The sequence below is a fragment of the Brassica napus genome, chromosome C3 (genome assembly GCF_020379485.1).
Source record: "Brassica napus cultivar Da-Ae chromosome C3, Da-Ae, whole genome shotgun sequence".
Classification (NCBI taxonomy): Eukaryota; Viridiplantae; Streptophyta; class Magnoliopsida; order Brassicales; family Brassicaceae; genus Brassica; species Brassica napus.
This window is the reverse complement of record NC_063446.1, coordinates 56,264,572-56,280,405: the sequence shown is the minus strand read 5'-3', so window position 1 is coordinate 56,280,405 and position 15,834 is coordinate 56,264,572. Positions and strand designations below refer to the sequence as shown.

Below are 15,834 nucleotides of genomic sequence, written 5' to 3'. Positions count from 1 at the left end.
TGAGGTGAATCAAAAAGGTAAATCTGAGGCTCCTATATGTTTATGTTTCAATCTTTCAAGCATGCATGTCTTTGATTCATCTTCGTGAATCTTTCAAAATCATCTCTGATTTGTTTTGATATGTTGATGTTTTTGTGTCTTTAGGTGGATTGATGAAGAGGCATAAGTCAGGTAGATTATTTCCTTCTTCATCGTCAATTTCAAAATACATATCCTCTGTTTTATTTTTGATTTGTCCCTGTCTGTTTTGTGTTTAGGTGGAGTGATGAAGAGGCCATCCGCGGTAGATGGTGTCTTGGTGTAATTAGGTATATTTTGCTCCTTCCTCATCATCAGTTTGTCTTTAGATGGTTTGATTTAGACATCACACAAGTTCATGGCTTCATTATGTACCAGTGATTGAGGTTTGATTCTTTTGCTGGAATGTGATTAGGTATAAGATCGAGGAAGTGTAGATACAGGCTTGAGAGAATCATGAGAAGAGAAAGGCCGAGATGGAGATGAAAAATATGGAGGTAAGATTCTCAATCAAAATATATTGTGGACCAGTTTAAACAGTTTTGGTGTTTGTTTGGAGTTTACTCGAAGAGTTTCTTTACATTGTTTTGAAGTTTGAATTGAAAGTGTGATCAATGTGTGAATTAAATTGTGGGTTAGTGTTAAGTAAAAGTAATAAATAGCTTTCGATACATCATCTGTCTTTAGTCTGGTAGTTAACGAGGTTACTCTTCTTTGAAAGTGTTTCAGAGAGTCATTTGTTTTACATGTTTGTGTGGCTGCAGGATTGATCAAGAGCCGTGAATGTGTGCACAATGTAGTCTCTTTGTCAGACAAAAAACGCCACCATCGTAAAGGTACTTTCTCTTTGACCTTTCTAGATGTATAACGTTTCTTTTAGTTCTGTTGAATTAAAATCGAGTGTACGCTTGTTTGAAACGAACTGAAATGATCAATGCTTAGATAATAAATAGAGTGGTTAGTATAAGATAATGGTTGGCTTATTAGGTAATGAATACAGTTTATAGTTAGACTGAAATGAATGCTCTTAGATAAATGTGTGGCGATTGTGTTGTGTGATGAATGCTATTAGATAAATGTCTAATCGGTTATGGTTGCTTCTGATCAATGCTTGATCTCTCTCTTCAATTTATAAACCGTGTGATGCTCTTCCAACTTTCTCACCTCTCTTCTTTTCTTTATCTCTTCTCTCTTTCTTACTTTTGTTCTTTTCGTCCTCCTGATATGGATTCTTATCCATTTTCTTCTCACTCAAAGTTTGTTGAACTATTTAGTCAACAAACTCTTTTCTTTGGTAACAATGAAGATAGTGTTGAACTATCTTCATCACAAATTCCATTTCAAAGTAGTCTTGGGACCGATGCTTCAAACTATGGGGGAGACACTGCGGCGGAGTGTAAAGGAAGACGCAAATGGACACCAACGGATGACGTGGTCCTGATCAGTTCGTGTTTAAACACGAGCAAGGATCCAGTGGTTGGGAACGAGAAAAAATCCTCCGATTTTTGGAAAAGGATAGCTGCCTACTTCGCTGATATTCCTCTGGTTGCTGCTGGCTGTGAAGAGAGAGAGCCAAACCATTGCAAGCAACGATGGCACATGATCAATGACCTTGTGTCAAAGTTCTGTGGCTCGTACGAAGCGGCTACTAGAGAGAAAACGAGCGGCCAGAACGAGACTGATGTCCTCAAGCTTGCTCATCAAATCTTCTACAACAACTACAAGCAGAGATTCACTCTTGAACACGCTTGGAAGGAACTGCGCCACGACCAGAAGTAGTGCGAGCTTGCTACTGCTAAAACCGAAGGGAGCTCGAAGAAGAAAAAGTGTGAGGACGGTGCTAATTCTTCAAGCTCTCAAGCAACTTGCTCCAAGCGTCCCCCAGGTGTGAAGGCCGCAAAGATGAGTGCTAAGATGGTCTCTCTTTAAGTTTCCTGTTTCATGTTTAAGCTATGTTTCGTTTTAAAGTTTCCTGTTAAGATGGTCTCTCTTTAAGTTTCATGTATAAAATGTAGTTGAAAGTTTCATGTATAAAATGGTCTCTCAAGTTTCCTGTTAATGTGTTTGATGGTTTCATATTTCAATGTGTTTGATGGTTTCATGTTTCAATGTGTTTGATCTTCTTTTCATTTTGTTCTTGCAGGTTCACGGGTCTTTGGAGTCTAAATCAAAAGAAAGAGTTCACGGGTGTAAAGCAAAAGACAGAGGTCACGGGTGTAAAGCAAAAGACAGTGGTCATTGGAGTCTTGTAATGTGTCTTTGGAGTCTTGTAATCACATTGTCTTTGGAGTCTTCACGGGTCTTTGGAGTCTTGTCTTTGTATAGTGTTAGAGCAAAAGAGAGAGGTCACGGGGCTTTGGAGTTTAGTGTTGTCTTTGTATAGTGTTCGAGTGTTGATGTTGTTATATATTCGTAAGTGTTGATGTTGTTATATATTCATAACACAAGCCATCTCTCTATCTCTACTCTCACAAGCCATCTCTCTATCTTTATTCTCACAAGCCATTCTCTAAAATATTTAATCTCCCATTTTCTCTATATTTAATCTCCCATTCTCTCTATATTTAATCTCACACTATCTCTCATTCTTCTCTCCATTCTCACTATCTTTTATCAAAAATTTCCATATCGTAAACAAGATTGTAAAACCAACCTCTCATGGCTTCTTCTTCTCATCATAATTTGGAGGGGTCCGTTGATGAAATTTTCGATAAAACATTTGATCAATATTTTGATCAAACTTTCGATGAAACATTAGACAATTTGTGCAATGTTTATGGTGATCAAGAAGATGAAAGGAGGAGAAGAAAAAAACGAGTTTTTATCGAACGCAACCGGGAAGAAGACCATCTCCAGTTATGGAATGATTATTTCAGTGACACTCCCACATATCCTGAAAATCTATTCAAACGACGATTTCGAATGAACAAGACATTGTTCATGCGTATTGTTGATCGCTTCTCTAATGAAGTTCGATTCTTTCGTCAAAAGCAAGACGTTACCGGAAGACTTGGTCTATCTGCACTTCAAAAGTGTACAGCAGCTATTCGTGTGTTGGCATATGGTTATGTGCTTGATGCGATCGACGAATACCTCCGGCTTGGTGCAACCACTGCTCGCTTATGTGTGGAAAACTTTGTGGAAGCAATAATAAATTTGTTCGACGATGAGTACCTAAGAAGACCAACACCGGCTGATCTTCAGCGTCTGCTTCATATTGGAGAGGTTCGTGGATTTCCCGGGATGATAGGAAGCATCGATTGTATGCATTGGGAGTGGAAGAATTGTCCCACTGCATGGAAATGCCAATATTCTCGTGGTTCGGGAAAACCCACAATCGTTTTAGAGGCCGTTGCTTCATATGACCTTTGGATATGACATGCGTTTTTTGGACCTCCAGGTACTTTAAATGATATTAATGTTCTTGATCGCTCCCCGGTTTTTGATGACATAATAAATGGTCGTGCCCCGCAAGTGAATTTCTCGGTCAACGGAAGAGAGTACCATTTGGCTTACTATCTCACCGATGATATTTATCCAAAATGGGCAACTTTTATCCAATCTATTTCAATTCCAGAAGGGCCGAAAGCAGTTTTATTTGCGCAACATCAAGAAGTTGTCCGAAAAGATGTCGAGCGGGCTTTCGGAGTTTTGCAAGCTCGATTTGCCATTGTTAAAAATCCGGCACTTTGTTGGGATAAAGTAAAGATTGGGAAGATTATGAGAGCATGCATCATACTCCATAATATGATAGTAGAAGACGAACGAGATGACTACAGTAAATATGATGTCTCAGATTTCCAACAAGGAGAAGGGAGCGAAAGTTCACATGTTGATCTGACCTATTCTACAGATATCCCTACTAATATCGCCAACCAGATGGGTGTTCAAACGAGAATTCGTGATAGACAAGCGCATGAACAACTAAAAAGTGATTTGGTTGAACATATATGGCTAAATTCGGAAGTGATCAAGACAACAACGAGCTTCAATGCCGCTTTGAAATTATTATCGTTCATTTATGTAATATTTGTTTTAATGTTTTAATGTTTCTATTTTAAGATCTATGTTTGAAATATTATGTTTGACTTTGTTTTATTTAATAAATAAATTTAATATTTGTTTAAAATTTTATGTTTAAAAATAATTTTAATCTTTTTTAATTATTAAAAACCTTAAGTAAGATACCACCAATAAACCCGAATAATTAACTGTTTCTTAGCAAAATCTCTTATCATAATTTTAATAATTAAAAAATTATTACAACCCGTTTAAGAGACACTAATGGGTCTCACTAATAAACATGCTCTTAGATTTCGAGATTTGACAGAGATAAGAAGGCCTTTGCTTTACTAGGGTTACTTTTTCTTCGGTTAACTGATCGGTTCAATTGACCGAACCGTAATAACCGACAACCGAATACAATATCACTTGGTACCGATCGGTTTATTAGACATACCTGCCTCCAAACTGAATTATCCTAACATCAGTAGGTTCGGTTCAGAAAAAAAAAATATATATATACATATATAAAAAAAGAAAAGATATATAATAATGAGATTCACATTGTAAGCATATACCAATAAAGTAAAAATACAAAATCCTGCAAAGAAGAAATTATCATTGAGCGATTTACATTCTAGGACCCAATCCGAATTTTTATTTCATCCTAGGAAACTTTCCACTATTAAGGTAGTTTTTTGTTGTTGTTTTACAAATATACCCCTTCATTACAACAAATTAAATCTTTTTTTTTTCACTTCTGTTGCCTTATGTTTTGTTTAGTTTTTAAATGTTTTTGGACTTTAAAATATAAGAAAACAATTATATTTTTTATTTCACCCACAAAATTTGTTTTACGATGCTGGCTTACGAAGGAAAAAATAGAGTTGATGTACTCTGTTCGTAAATGGGGGCGTGGTCACCGGAAAACTAGGGAGTGGGGAGTGTAAATGATTGAAAAGGGCCATGGTGTTTTGGTTATAATCTGCTAAACTCGAAAATTATGAGAAATTTGTTTTTTACTTGTTTTTTTTACTGTAATCGATTAATATATACAACATTTACAAGTTTTAGAGGTTAGATCACAAAAAAAAAAAATCATCAAGAAAATCAATGGCGGCTCCGAGATGGAGTTGCAGAAATCGTAGGAAACCCTAATTTAAAGAAGATGAGTTTATTACAAAATTGCCACTCCTTATAAAAATATTAAAATTAAGCAAAAATGAATTAAACCGCCTATCGAACCCGTAACTAGAGAGGTAGACTCATAGCACATTACCGCTGGACCACACACATTTACCTATTTTATTTGTCATACACATTAAATTATATTTAGTTATAGTTTTAAATAAAACATGTAATTTTTCCTGTTTAAAAACTAAAATAGTATATATTCAAATTGCATTTGTGTACATTACTGGAAATGATATTGTTATCCTCAAATCAAACAAAAATGCATGGAACATGTTTGATAAAATGCGTAGACACTACATGAAATTATCTTTGAAGTGTACATATGTACATACCCGTTTAGTGTACATGTATACATTATCTTCATATATATTCCTCTTTTCTATATAGTGTACATCAGTGTTTTTAAACCTAGACCAAACCGGCGGTCGAACCGGATTCAACCAGGAACCGAACATTACTTCGGGTTGGATTAATACCAAAACCTAACTATAATTGAACCGCTTAAAAATCCATGAACCGGTGACCCAACGAACCGGTAAAACCCTGATTCGTATAGAAACTAAAATTTTAGTAATAAAATTATTAATTTTGTTTCATTATCATTTACCCCTAACTCACCACTACACAAAGCTATCAAACACTAAAAATTCTCTCTTTCTCTTACATTTTTGCAATGAATATCTTCACTTCTTTTTCTAATATTATTTCCATTTGTAATTGATTTTTCTATCAATTTCACAAGTGGAGAGACCACTCAAATCATACTCTAACCCTCACTATTCTCCTTTTTGTTATATAATTATTCTTTTTGTTGAATGTTTTGTTTAAAGAGTTTCTCCATTAGCCAAGACTCTGAAGTTTTATTTCTTAAATCTCTAATTATATAAAATTAAGTTTTGCTCTCTCCTTCCTGGTGGTGGTCCACATCAGATTCCAAGTCAGAAATTAGAAGTTTGTAGTATCGACACGTGTCCATGTTTTTTTTACGTTGTTTGGCTTCAAATATTTGTTCTTCTCAAATCGGTTCTATCTTTAACGTGCTTAATGTGCAATTGTTTTTTGGGCTGCGAAACACATAATTTAGGCTTTACAGAATACACACAAAAGTTAACGGAGTTTAGCAATCGACTTCTTCGATTGTGCGGGATTGAAGATTCTAGGGTTCTACGTTGTCTTCATTTCCAAAAATGTAACCTACCATGGCGGTTCTGGAAGGTTGTCAAAGACCAATATTCGTTGGGACATCCGGTCTACGTTATAATCTTTTCGGTTGCGTCTCATCTCCTCCAATTCGTTATGGGATGAAGTGATTCATTGCCATTAATAGCCTTCTTAAATCATTGGACCCACCCAAACCACGATTACTCATCCAGTGCTCTTCAAAGTCGGTGACATTTCACCTATAAAAAGGTCAGACTTCATCTCATGAACAGCATCCTCAGCATTCCTAATACAAGAGAAACGTACTCTTAAGCTTAGTGGCTAATTCTTCTATGGTTTTCAATGATTTGTAATTCGGCTGTTTTTCTTCCACCTTGGAGGTGCGCCTTCTCCGGTTTTGGGGGGGCAAGAAACTGAAAAGCGGTGGAAACTCTTCATACTCATGTTCATCTTAATGTTTGAATACTCAGAATTATGCAAATCATGTTTTCAATGTTTTCTTCTTCTTTGATAAATGGTTTCAAATCTGTTTGATTATTAGTATTCTGTTTCTTTCCTGTTATCATCAGGTTGTCTGATGCCGGCCACCGTCAACGTCCACCGTCTCACCGTCGCCTCCTCTTTTGATTGGTTCAGGTTCCGTGATCACAGAAGTTCCCTGTCTAGCTAACTCCAACACCTAAATTCCAGGTAATCCTACTACTATCTGTTTCTACCAAACTTTCCATTGTAGCCTTTAAGATATTTAAATGTCAATCTTCTTACAGACATTATCGGTGAGCTCACTGCTGTGAAGGGTACAGTCAGTGACCACCTTCCAAAGGGAAAATACTGTCATGGCAACCATCGGAATTGATAAGTATCTATCTAATTCATATTGGGTTATTTACCTCTTTAATAATTACAGACAGCCTTATTTGGAAGTACATAAACATTCCTTGCTCTGTTTTTCCCTTTGTAGTGATGTGTATGTGACGTTAAGTATATTTGATTCACAAGCTCTGCCGTTCCACAACCACCTGGACGGCTTCTGAGGTGATCCAAGGGTTTTGTTGTAGCAACAAGCATAAATCCTAAGATTATAGGAGGTACTCTGTGGCTTATTCTCTGTTTCGGATAAGTGAATACGACTTTAATGCTTCTTGGAACATTCAACAATCATTATTTTTCAGACCGTCTGTCCTTAAAATGACATATCTGGAACAGAAATCTATTTCGACAGGAAAACTAATTCAGGGCAAACTTACCTTTACAAGTAAGTATATTTGGTTGTTCTCCCATTATAACGTCAGCAATAGGTTTGTTATTTACTTCTCCAAAACACACCCTCCCGCATAAGCATCTTCCAAGGAGGTCAAGAAAACACGTTTCGCACAGGCGAAGCTAATGAAGTATGTGGACCTGATATTTGCTATTTGAATAATGCTTTTGCATCAAAGTTTTTTTTTTTTGTTTTAACATACATTTTGGGATATGCAAGAGTTTAAAGTTTGAACCCATCTAATAAATTGTGCTTAAGTTAAACGTTTGTAGGAGTGATTTAAGTTTATGCAAACAATTCTACTTCAGATCAAAAGTTTTAGATGTGAAATAATAAAAAAGGTCAGATGATTCCTCGAGAAAAAAATCCCAGTATCTAGGAAAGTATATTTCGATGTTGTTAATGAGATATATCTCTGCCGCTGAAGACAGTACTTAAATCTAGACAGAATATTCACTGCATGATAAAGGAATAAATCATAGCTTTCATGTTTACCATGTCATTAAACATTAACCTTATTATGAAGTTGTTCAATGTCAAACTACGTGGTTAAAGATCTCTGAAAGACGTCATAAAAATAATATAGCTAACTGTTATCATAAAATAAATAATTGTATTGTTTGAAAAAGAGAGTACGTATCAAAGTAATGGAAAAATCATATTTGCAAAAATTGATTAGTATCATTTCTTTTGGATATCCAAATAGCTTATTTAGTTTACGAGTTTAATGACATACTCAAGATTTAAGCAAATATAAATATTTGCAAATAGTAACTATAAATATCATATTTTCATGAAATTTATCCAATTTAATGTATTTTTTATTTAATCAATGATTTGTGTTTAATATCCTTTAAATTCATAATTTTAAGAAAAAATGTATAGGAAAAGTAAAACTGATTTAAAGAAATAAACATGTATAAAAAGGGATTCATGTCTTACATATTGACATAATCGACTAACATTTAAAAAATTAATTTTATTTATATCAAAGTTAAAAAAAAAAAATTATTGAAAACAAAATAATTATATTTTCATGGAAATTTTTGTGGCAAACTAACTAAATGATATATAACAAAAATAATATAATAATAGACAATAAAAATTGTAAGAGAAAATAGTGAATTTAATGTTATTTTAATTGAGAACAAACTAAATTTAATGTTATATTTCTATATTAATTTCAAATATACCTTCTTATAATTTTATCGTATAACATTCTATTTTTAATTGATTTAGATTGGAGTGGATTACTATATTAGTGTGACAATAAAATTTGAAACTCCTAGAAATAAATAAATTATTAATTATCATTACTTTAGATACTTTTCAACTATATAAAAGTGAGATAAAAATCAACAAGAAAAATATAAATCATTACGTTTTCCTGAATTTCTTTTATTTAAAAAATTAGTGGCCTAGCAAAAAAAAATGTTACCATTACTTTCGAAACTAACCAACATAATTTATCAAATTTTACAATATGATATTTTTATTTTTTTGAGCAACTTAAATAGATCCATAGTCTATCTATACGAACCAAACCGGTAGTTCCGCATTAATATGTATGACAAACGACGGTTGTACATGATATTTAAAAAAAAAATCCTTTTATAATTATAAATTTAAAATAATTTTAATAATTTTGTATAAAATTCAAATAGTTTTAATGTAAGATCATTTTACTGTATACTCATCATCCCGCCAACCCTAGTATCACAATACTAAAAACAACATATACTCAATGGTGAGGCTGCCACGTCCTCAAACAAATCAGCCAATGAGTAAGTTTGTTTTCACCACGTCACCATCGCTTTCTACCGAAGAAGAGTAAAACTGGACTTTTTTTTAATTAACATTTTAACTCAGCCCATACCAGGCCCGCGTTGCCAAACCTTTGTTTTTCCTCTAAAGTTTGAGAGTCGATGATCTTCCCCGACTCTTCCTCTTCGTCTTCGTCTCCAAAACTCAGAACTTTCAGTTACTTGAGACACTACTGATCAATCAATGATGATCTTTAAACTCTTCTTGATTTTTTTCGTTTCACCTCCCGTTGATCCTCCTCCTATATAAAGCGCTACGTCTAAACCTAAATCCTTTCAAAATCAAGTTGGCTGTAGAAACACATCTCAGTGATACAATCAAAATCAAGAGGCACTTCAGGACCAACAACCACTAAACCCACATTCTGTTTTCGACAGAAGGAGATGACAGCTGAGCTATCTGATACGTCGAGGTCAGGTACGCAAGTAGCGTCTCCGGAGCTCGTGATGTCGGGGTTTCCAGGCGCGCATAGCACAGAGTTGCAGGAAGGAGAGCGTTTCAAGGCGTGACAAAGGGCGTGTTCTCTCCCTCCGGTACCGATTACAAGAACTATCACTCTCTTCTGCAGTAACTGAAACGAAGTTAGTACACTGAATATTAAGCGAGCAAAAGGGTATCGCTGGAACTTACCAGCGCCGCCGTTACCGCCGGGAGCAACTGAAATAGAGGGATCGGACTCTGACGTGACGCAACGAAGCCAAAGTTGGCGGCTTTGGATATGGTTTGAAGGGAAAGGAGAGCTAAGGGCGTGGTTGGTGGTGGAGAAACTGAGAGGAGCAACAGAGGAAGAAGGAGAAGTAGAGGTGGAGAACCGGAGAGAGCTGAGAGATGGTTTTGGGGAGTTGTTGTTGTTGGAGAAGAGATTGATAGAAGAAGATGAAGGGTGGAGATTAGATGTATAAAACGACATGTAGGAAAGTTGGAACACAAGTTTGCGACAGAGATGAAAAGAGACACAGAGACAGTTAAAGTTGCAGTCTTTGAGAGAGTTTGACTCAGACCAGATTCGCTCAACAAGGGTTTAACAGAGCACTCCCTTCGTTTGTTTTTCATTACTATCCTTAAACAGAGCTACTACTTCGTGTACAAGTTATGTTTAGGTGTTATGGGTTTCCAAGTTCTCTTTGTTGTCATTAGCTTTAAATTGAAAAACCTTCTTATGGATGTGCTTTTAGTATATTGTTTAAGGATACTAATGAGTCTGCTTCAACAAATGGCTTACATTACTGGAACATTCTGCTAGGTAGTAATGTTTATGACATCGGGAGATCAAGAAATCTTGCTTTCTCTGGAGCATGACTCTCAGGGTTTCACCATTGCAAGAGCTGGAGATAATGTAGCAATAGCGTTCCAAGAAACTGATTGCATATCAAGTAATACCAGGAGGTGTGTTGTGTCATCCTGATTACTATTTAAAATAATGATTTTGGACTAAAAAATCAGGTTATTATTTTGTTTTATATTTGATAAGTGTCTTGTGGAAAACCTAAAGTGATGGAGTCAAACTGATTGAAGAGGAAAATGGGCACTTATACTTTTTTGGGAAATTTGCTAAAAGAGAACAAAAAAACAGCATAGTTGTCTCTATGGTATAAATCCAACCTAAAATTGTCCCTATAGTATAATGTTTTTCATAATGCCAAAAGTAACATTTGATTAATCCCATTAAACATGATTTATTGTATTTAGAAAGGGGAAATTTGCTAAAAAAGAACAAAAAAACAGTATAGTTGTCCCTATGGTATAAATCCAACCTAAAGTTATCCCTATAGTATAATGTTTTCCATAATGCCAAAAGTAACCTTTGATTAATCCCATTAAACATGATTTATTGTATTTAGAAAAAAAATTAATGAAAATCAGTTGGTTTAACTTTAAACCGGGGAAAAAAAATATCTAAAGGAGATATTTCCCTAACTCCCTCTAACCCTAAATCGATCTCTCCGCCTCTCTCTTTCACGGCGAACAAGAAGGTGATTGTGTCTTCTCTGTGGTCTTTTCTCCGGTGAAATCAACGGCGAGTGTAATCACCGGTGGAACCCCTTTCTTTTCTCCTATCCGTGGAACCCCTTCGTCTTCTCCTACATACCGAAGGTAAACACCAAAATTCTCCATCCAATTTCAGTTATAAAGTTAGTTCCTTTGTCCTTCTTGTTCTAATACTTCTCTGGATCTCTTACAAACACAAAGGCGATTTCGGAGTTCTCTTGGTGGTTGGTGAAATCGAGTTTGTCTTCAACCTCTCCGCCTCCCTCTTCCTCCAACATTACTTCATACGGTTCTTTGGTTTCTTTTATCTCCGACATTACGTCTTTGTGTTTCTGATTTTATAATTTGTTTGATTTTTCTCTAGTGATTGTCTCTGTTTCAGTATGAAGTTAGGTTCTTTCCCTTCAAACAATATCTTATGCCTTAATTTGTATATGTTTGATTTTTGTGAATTGATTTCGTTTGACATGGGTTTTTAAATTGATTTTGTTATTGAACATGATGATAGTCTTTGTGTCTCTGACTTGCGAATTTGGTTATTTATTTTTTGTTTGTCTCTGTTTCACTGCAAAGTTTGTTTCTTTGACTTGAATCGATTTGTTCTGTAAAACTGAGAGAGACGAGCTTACCTGATTTGTGAAACTGATTTCGTTTCTGAATTGTCTTAGTCTGCTTAACTAATTATATGAACTGATTATGTTTCTGACTTATGGTTTCAGTTTATTTCGTACTTCGTTTCACTAAATCATTTCTTTGTCTTTTGTAGATATGGAGTTAGAGCTACCTAAGCGACTGTATGCAGAGGGTTTGGAACCTCAGGTCAAGAAGGTCAACAATTGCTGCCGCATGGAACTTATCAGGGATCTGAAGAAAGCTATGTCTGCAGAGTACAATGATGTGAAGATAGATCCGGTTTTTAAACACATCATGGCTATTGCGGAAAACAAGCTCAAGTTTTCAGGGAAATTGGTGGATAGTTTCTTATGTAAGCAGCTGATTACCTCGAAGATGCATGAGAAGTGGTTTGTCTTTGCGAGGACGCCTCTCCGGTTTTCCCTTCAGGAGTACCATGCTATGACAGGCCTCAAAGTTTCTCGGGAAAGTAGCAGTGATGTTGTAACATGGAAAAATGACGGAGGGTTTTGGAGTAACCTACTAAGGACAGGTGATAAGATCACGTTGAAGTCGATCAGAAAGGTGCATCTAAAAGAAGTTCACAAGTGGACTCGGATTGATAGGATGAGGTTGGTCTACCTGTGTGTGATAATGGGTGTGGTGATGGGGAGAGATGAGAAGGTGAACATCCCTGATATGTACATCAAATTGGTGATGGACCTTGACAAGCTCCGCAAGTTCCATTGGGGTCTTCACTCCTATGACTTCCTGCTGAGTTCTATTGAGAAGGCTAGGAAGAAGTTGGGTAAGAAGAACAGCTACATTTTCGAGGGTTTCTCCTATGCTTTCCAGATTTGGATTATGGAAGCAATTCCAGATTTTGGAGAAATATGTGGCAGCAAAGTCTCGGACAGTTTCAGCGGTCCAAGGTGTGGAAATTGGAAAGGAGTTGCAAAAGTTTCTTATTAGGACATCATTCAACTAGAGGAATCGTTTACTGAGAAGGTATGTATATGTATTGTATTCTTTTATATGGTTGTTGCCTATTTTTTTTATAGCTTATAATGTTATAATTGTTTTGTAGGGAGACTTGTTCTCTGTAATTTCAGTGAGTGGCAATGGTGATGTGTTGAGGGATGCTGATTATACAAGGAAGGATGAGATGGACAATGAACGTGTGGACCTTCTTCTCGATAGGATTAAATACAGGTTTGATTGGAGCAACACAGAATGGCCAGTTATAGAGGCTGAAGAGACTGAGATGGAGGAAGCCGATACAGAGTCGGAAGCTGATAAGAGTGTGGATGATACTGATATTGCAGCAGACGTGGAGACATCTTCGGTTAATGTTGCTGGAAGAGGCAAGAGAAAGATTCAGGATGAAGGAGCCGAGACAAGAAAGAAGAAGTTGCTGTGTAAGCGAACAGCAGAAAAAAACAGAGTATTGATCGTGAAGCGAAGAGTTTCATTGAGGGTTTAGTCCACTCTTCTGTCAATTCCTTGGGAGATATACTCAGAGTGCAAATGGCGAGTATGGAGAGCATGTTCAAAGAGAGGATGGGCAACATGGAGAGCGAGGTTTCACAGCTCAGGGAAGCAATCAGTTTGAGTGCCGAAGGAAGCGTTCCTAAGAGCAAAACCGATGAAGCTCCACCTAAGACCAAAACCGTTGATTTAGCTCCAGCAAAGAAAAAGGTCAATCAAGCTCAAGCTCCAGCAAAGAAAAAGGTACTTCCTAAAAGAAAGTGTAGAAATTGATGTACTTGTATTTAGTATGTTGAGTTAGGGTGCTGGAGCTAGGCTTTTGGAGTTAGGTTGTTCTTGGAACTTAACATTTTCACTGTGTAATATGATGTAAAACTTTCGGATATTGTAATAGGTTTGTAATGTGTAATATGCTTGAATGTTTGTGTAATGATAACTCCATGAATGTAATGCTTTGTTTGTGTTATGATTGAATGACTTCTTTAACTTTTTTTTTTTTGGTTTTAATGAATAGGATGGGATAAAGAATGGTATAGAAACTAACGATTTTGATTTTGGATTGACTACACAAGAATTAAGAGAATTGTCCCAAGATACATTTGTTGAGGGCTTTGATCTTTCGCAAGTTAAAGTCGAAAACTCAAGACCCTTCAACATGTCCCCACCGCAGTTACATGATGAGCAAATAGATTGAGCCGGAGAAGACTCACCAGATGCGGCATTGGTGTATCTTTGTGAAGAGGATTGGGAAAAAGTTAGCACTTGGTTAGCTAAATCCAAGTAAGTAAATTTCGCAGTTTCATATCATGTGTTGTTAAATTTTAAACAAAACATATCATTGTTTTGAACTTGTATCATTGTTTTGGTTACAGACCGCTACGGATTGGACCGACAATGTTAGATGCTGAGATTGGTACTCGTCTTATGGATAGAACCGAATGGCTTCATAACTTGGTAAAACTTAGAGACTTTTTGCTTCTATGTGTGTTTTCCATACATTGTGTGTGCTAACATCATCGTAATATGCAGGAGATTGACGTCATGATGTACGTATTTCGGGAGAGAACATCTCTGAAACGATGGGAACTTCATCGTGTCGCCTTCATGTCTGCTGTCTTCAGCAACATGATTAAAAAGGAGTATGAGAGTTTCAAGGCGGGTATAAGAAAATACAAGCTTCATCATTTGCTAATGCAGTACGGCAAAGGGTTCCTTCCACCACATGGACGGACACAAGAGATATGGAATGTAGATGTGGATCGGCTATATGTCCCTGTTCATGTTAGCGGGAATCATTGGATCGCATTGTGTTTCAGTTTCGTGACGAGGAGCATTGATGTGTTTGACTGCTCGGGCAGAAAAAGGTACAAGGAGTTGGATGCGTTCGCAAACCTTGTTCCTCGCATTGTCAAGGCAGTTCAGCCACCGAGATACCACAAGGATTTCAATGTCGCTGCATATACGGTTCACTATGTCCCCATGGGTAAGCTGAATATAAGTGCATGTGATTGTGGTGTCTATACAATAAAGTTCATCGAGAGCCATTCGCTTGGATTGAAGTTGTCCTTGATGAATGATGGTAACATCAAAGAAGCTCGCCACAGAGTTTTGTGGGATCTATGGGAAGCAGCCAACGACCCGGAATTGGTTGACAGGATGTCAAATTATGAACCTCCAGAGTGTCTCTCTTCAACCGTAGAAGAGATTATGTGAGAATCGATTTTTAAATGTAAATAGTTCGGCTTTAATTCTAACTTTTAGGAGAAAAATGCTTAATCTAATGTCTATCTTCTAGTGTTTTATTAGGAACATGAATGCTTAATCTAATGAAATGCTTTTGGGGTTTATTATTCTCAGTTTTTCACAATGTGTTTAAGTAGACCCTAAATAAGTCTTCTCGGAGACAACAATCAACCGTAACATAGACCCTAAACATACCCTAAACAATACCCTAAACAATACCCTAAACGAGACAAATAGAAAACCACAGTCATTCAATCGAGAGTCTTAAAAAACACCTAACGAGAACCTAATCATACCCTAAACACGGAATGAGACCAGAAGGTAACACAATACACTAAACTATAGACAATGAGTTATCAAAACTGTTTTACTATATCTTCATCCCGTAGGAGTAAATAAATCGAATCAAATGTAATACACTTAACTTGGCTTCTTGTAAACCAGACTTTTGATCCAACTCAGCAATCAAACCCGACCAGAACTAGATCCATAATAAACCTAAAACCCGACATATTAAAGACCAACTCAGGAATGAAACCCGA

The 15,834-nt window shown here is 36.3% G+C and overlaps 2 protein-coding genes across 2 annotated transcripts; both read left to right on the top strand.

Moving 5' to 3' along the window:
• The first annotated feature begins 1,242 nt into the window (after positions 1-1,242).
• LOC106384529 (glutathione S-transferase T3-like) lies at positions 1,243-1,797 on the top strand. Its single transcript, XM_013824479.1, has one exon. It carries the CDS (start codon positions 1,243-1,245, stop codon positions 1,795-1,797), a length of 555 nt encoding a protein of 184 aa, XP_013679933.1.
• Positions 1,798-12,217: 10,420 nt separating this feature from the next.
• On the top strand, positions 12,218-13,544 carry LOC106384530. The gene is made up of 2 exons (XM_048749803.1): positions 12,218-13,021; positions 13,149-13,544. Exons 1-2 carry the CDS (start codon positions 12,218-12,220, stop codon positions 13,542-13,544), a joined length of 1,200 nt encoding a protein of 399 aa, XP_048605760.1.
• Positions 13,545-15,834: the final 2,290 nt, after the last annotated feature.